The 5,553-nt window shown below is 36.6% G+C and overlaps 1 protein-coding gene across 1 annotated transcript in view; it reads right to left on the bottom strand.

The window, feature by feature from the left end:
- Fsip2 (fibrous sheath interacting protein 2) overlaps positions 1-5,553 on the bottom strand; it is a 66,113-nt gene that overhangs the window by 57,922 nt on the left and 2,638 nt on the right. The window contains exons 3-5 of the mRNA XM_013355642.1: positions 4,256-4,417; positions 2,663-2,752; positions 1,448-1,587 (exon numbers count right to left, since the gene is read on the bottom strand). Coding sequence (XP_013211096.1) covers positions 1,448-1,587; positions 2,663-2,752; positions 4,256-4,417 — 392 coding nt within the window. The remainder of the gene's footprint in view (positions 1-1,447; positions 1,588-2,662; positions 2,753-4,255; positions 4,418-5,553) is intronic.

Raw genomic sequence — 5,553 nt, 5'->3', positions numbered from 1 at the left:
AAAGAGATAGTGGGGTGGGGAAAAAGCTGATTCTGCGTTTTACACAGTGAAAGGTAACTCAGTGGGTTTAGGAACCCGGACTTCCACACACAACAGAAAACCCGGCTTGCACCACATCCACGGAAAGGACCCTCTCAGAACAACATGAACACTCTGCTCTTGGTAGCAACACAGAACTCCCACTGACGGTCTGGGACAACAGTGCTGTGGCACGAATTCTAAATGTTCATAATCACAAAACCCCAAGCTCAGATGTTAGGGGGTGAAAGCTGAGAGATCAGAGAAGCAGTCCTAATCCACTACAGAGACATTTACTGCTACCAAATCCTCAGACTACAAGGGGTTATTCTGTCTTTATGAATTCTCAGACTGCTGGGCTCCTGTCTCCTCCCACCTTATATTCCTCTCTCTGCCCAGCCATATCACTCCTGTCTCCACCTCCCTAGTACTGGGATTAAAGGCGTATTATCCTAAGGTACTGATATCACCTTTGTGTGAGCTGTTTCTCTTTTAGACAGATTCAATCTCGTGTAGCCCAGGGTGGCCTTGGACTCACAGAGATCTGTCTGCCTCCGTCTCCTGAATGCTGGGATTAAAAGTGTGTCCACCACTGCCTGGCCTCTATGGCAACTGGTAGTTTACCTCTGCACTCTGATCCTCAGACAAGCTTCATTTATTAGATTACAAACGAAATATCACTCTACAATGTGTCTTATGGCACTGTTGGGAAAAAAAAACTATACAATTATAAAACTCTCACTCTTAGTAAAAGGAAAAAGACTGGAAAATAGGTTTTCATTTTTTTTTTTGGTTTTTTTTTTTTTTTCGAGACAGGGTTTCTCTGTGGTTTTGGAGCCTGTCCTGCAACTAGCTCTTGTAGACCAGGCTGGTCTCAAACTCACAGAGATCCACCTGCCTCTGCCTCCCAAGTGCTGGGATTAAAGGCATGCGCCACCACCGCCCGGCCTGGAAAATAGGTTTTCATTCAGAGAAATTAATTTGGTAATGTAATGCTAACTAATGACTATGAATGGAAAATATTTGAATACGTTTCAGTTATTTTAGAATGTTCGTGTTTTCTTCAGATACACTAAAACTCCTGTTTTCATTTGAACTGATTTAGCTGTCAGTCCCTAAAGGGGGATTTTTAAAAGTTGCTTTTCTTTTTAGCTACTGCTAAAATAAGTTCTTTAGAGATCTGGTGCTTCTTTCAGCTCTCATTTCATTATCTCTTGGGTTCCCAGAAATCTCAGCTCCCCTGGAAGAAGTATCTCCTTGCACCTCTCTGATTTCCCTCCCTTTCCTTACCAAGGAACAAAGGTCAATTGAACAATATTTACTACTTAAGAAAATAAAAGTCCTGCTTACAATGCTTTTGAGTATAATTTATTGCAAACATGTGCATACACACACACACACACACACAGTGCTAGAGCTTCAGGCTCACCTGTGTCTTAACAAACGTTCTTGGTCCTTAATAGACTGTGTGTTGTCCTGTAACAACCAGTTTTGGAACCGTGTGACGTTAGAACAGTGAGGATATTGGCTGGTTTCTTGCAGTTTGTGCAGCTGTTTTGTAATCAATTGCTATTTTTTTAAAATAAAAGAATGCCAGAAATATATAATATTTTTACATTTCCCAGAAATATAATCATTAAAATTCCTATATTTTATAAATGGTAAATTGTTTAACTGCATTTAATTCTGTTTTGAATCCATTACAAAAGCCGACAACTGAACTAAAGTAAGGATTTATCGCTCTAAAAACAGAAGACAACTATTTTATTTCATCATCAATACTACATTTTCTGTCTCTGTCTATTTTTCCATTTATTTTTGATTTTTATGACACAATGTCTCAAAATATATAACCCAGGTTGGCCTGGAACTCACAGTTCTCTGGTTCCAGTTTGCAGAGTGCTGGGATTTCAGGTGGGCACTGAACTGATCTGAATCATTCTTGTTTTTCTCTAAGATTCTGATTTTGTAATATAAAATTGTGAGCACATGCTTTCCTAATTTTTAGCTCTCTTGACTTTAAATAAACATCTGACTACACATGCTGGAGAGGGGGGAGAGAGGAGAGAGAGAGAGAGAGAGAGAGAGAGAGAGAAAGGGTATACACAACTTTGATTCAGTACTAAAAGAAACAAGCATAACCTAAGAATTCTGTTTCACTTTTATGAGTTTTTGTGAATAAATACAGTATTCATACATAGATACAAACTCACAGTCTACGGTTCTTCCATGTTATGTAGGACATCACATATGTAACAAGAAAAACAGCTGTTCCTAAGACTATTTTGGATTTAGCTTCGGAATTTTTCTAGTACAAGAGACAGCTTCTACTGCCAGCTAAGGTCTAACTAGCTTATCTGACCTGCTGACTTTTTTGGTTTACTGAATTACTTACTACATTAACACTAAATATAAAAAATAATACTAAATATTAGTATATTGATTTTATGATCTAATCTTTTTCCTTTACTGGGAAAAAGTTGCAACTTCTAAATATTGTTTATTTCTTCTCCGAATTTTGCACAGATTATTATTTAATTAGCAATTAAACTTCAGAATATAAGACGATATTTCACACACTCAGGTACACACAAAACCTTTTTTATCGTCTATTTAAACCACTGATTTTAAATGCATAACTTACCTGTTCTCGTAAGTAGTTCCTTTCAAAGTCTAATTTTAAGCTCGTAAGATACTGCCGGTATTTATTCAGTTCCCTCAAACTACATACAATCTAAAAATAAAACCAATAATGCATCAATATTTTAATTGTACGGAGACTGAAAGTCTTAACAGTTGCTTATTAGAGTGAAAAAAAGCAATGAAAACTTTTATGACACCAAACGTGGGGCTCGAATCCACAACCCTGATTTTAAGAATCTCATGCTCTACTGACTGAGCTAGCTGGGCTGCTATAAATCAAAGAAAAGCAGCCTACAAATCACAATTCCAGAGAATCTAGACAACAATGAGGACCCTAAGAGAGATAGATATACACAGGTCTAATCTACATGGGAAGTAGAAGAGGACGAGATCTCCTGAGTAAATTGGGAGCATGGGGACCTTAGGGGAGGATTGAGGGGGAGGGGAGATGCAGGGAGGGGAGCAGAGAAAAATGTAGAGCTCAATAAAAAGCAATAAAAAAAAGAAAATTTTAGTGATACATTGGTGCGAAGAGTAAGAAATTATTAACGGTTTGATAGGTTGGTGACTCTACATTTGTAAGCAAGAAATTCTATTTAGAAATAAAACTTTATTATAAAAAGGATGTTATTAGTCACACATAATTTTAGTTATTAAAATGGTAATTCTAGTTCATTATAATTGGATTATGATTGTAAATATAATGTTCAAGTGCAATAAGAGTAATCTCTCAGGATGCTAACACACTACCTTTCCTACATTTCTATCTCAATATTTAAAAAAATATAAACCACATATAACAAAACAGTACCATTACAGACAGGAAAAAGAGAACTATGAATCAGCTGGGAACATTAATATTCCTTTGCCTCTTCAAAATACTCGACAACAATATTTTGATATTAAACAGAAAAGAATGAAAGAAATAATCACGTGTGGACTCCTGATCTTTGAGTATTCTATAAAGCTCATCAAGAAGTATCCTATTACAAGAAAGCTAATGGTGATAACTTCTGAAAGACAATTCCCAGAAAGACGCTGTACCTGACAAGCTGGCCTTCAGTGATGTGGGGGGATGGAAGGCTGCAGATACTCAGTCTAAGAATAACTGATCTGAAAGAGTCTTTCGACATTCTTTGCCCACCTGTATTGGGACTAACATATAAAAGCCCCCTTTGACCTCTTAACAAAACCCTATTTTCCAGTCCTCAAAGGGCAAAGAATGTTATCCACAAAGCATCCAAGGCCTACAGCTGAGACTTTTTTGACTGACTATAATCACTTCTCTGATATTTCCACCATCATATCTTAAAAGTCTCTTGATTTATGATTTTCTTTGTTTAGTTATTATAAAACTTTATGAGTCTACTTCCACATTAAATCATGGAATTTGGGGTAACTGAAATCTGTGTTCCTGATCATTCCTGGCAATGGTCAATTATTTTCAACTCCAAAAGAAATCATTTCTTATTCCATTAGAGGTGAAAGCTGAGTTTTTTTGCACCAACAGACTATTTTTCCTAAGTGTAGGGGAACAAACACAAAATGATATAAGTTCTCTCCGATTAAGGAAAGCAAGCAGCCGACCACCTACTTTGTTATTGCTGGTGATGTAGCCTCCTTTTTTGAGTCTTCTCAGAATATCCTTGCGCTTATAGTACGTTCTTAAATGGGGGTCATGGAGACTTTTATATTGGGTTTCCAAGAGTCGGCAGTAAGGATCACTCAGGTTAAAACCATAGGAAGGTCGAAAAAGCTGCATACACAGATATTAAAATATTGCAAATATAAATTAATGTATTTCCACTTTAAATTAACCTGCTGACATGACTAAAAAAAAATCAGACAGTTTAAATGCAGTTTCAGTTTGAACTGGGAATAAGCAAGCAACAAGAGGACTTACTCAGACAACTTTCTCTTTTTCCCCTCACCCACATGAAGTAATTTAAACAGTTGGCCCCACTAAGCCAGTTTGTTCCCTGATACATCACCTTATGGCCATGCGATAAAAACCAGGATGAGGAAAAGAATAGGAATAGTGCGTGGTTTGTTTTAGGAAATAAAACCAATACTAGAAGTCTGTCTTTTCCTTCTCCCCTAGATTAAGAAATAAAACCAATACTAGAAGTCTGTCTTTTCCTTCTCCCCCTAGATTAGGAAATAAAACCAATACTAGAAGTCTGTCTTTTCCTTCTCCCCCTAGATTAAGAAATAAAACCAATACTAGAAGTCTGTCTTTTCTTTCTCCCCCTAGATTAAGACTCTATACATAAAAGGAAAAAGAAAGGATAATGTTAACTACTATGTTTCAATCATCTTAAAGTGAAGAAAAATAATGCAAAAATCTTTTATAAGATAAATGGAAATAACACATTATTAGCAGTGTAGAACTTAGATGCCAAATGCTAAAGATAAAGAATCATAGTGTCTTGGGACCTTTACCAAACCCAAAGCACTTTGAGTGTTAGAAAAAAAAAAAAAACAGTGTCTATACTCTACAATTCCACTAAATACTAATTTTAAGGCATATTTAGAGAAAATAGGTTTGTATCCTCTGTGAACAGCGAACACAGCCTCATACAACAAATACTAATGTATAAGAATGATTTTACAGTACAATTATAAATATGAATATTATTATATAAACAGCATAATAAGCATAACCCATAAAGGAATGAAATGACAGTCAACTAATGTTCATGATCCCTATGATTTTCCTTTGAAGGAAACACTTAAATTATTCAGTCTCATTTATCAACTTAAACATTATCAGAGCCGGGCGGTGGTGGCGCATGCCTTTAATCCCAGCACTCGGGAGGCAGAGGCAGGAGGATCTCTGTGAGTTCGAGACCAGCCTGGTCTACAAGAGCTAGTTCCAGGACAGGCTCCAAA

This window comes from Microtus ochrogaster, chromosome 4 (assembly GCF_000317375.1).
Source record: "Microtus ochrogaster isolate Prairie Vole_2 chromosome 4, MicOch1.0, whole genome shotgun sequence".
In the NCBI taxonomy this organism is placed as follows: domain Eukaryota; kingdom Metazoa; phylum Chordata; class Mammalia; order Rodentia; family Cricetidae; genus Microtus; species Microtus ochrogaster.
This window is presented reverse-complemented; position numbering and strand designations above follow the sequence as displayed.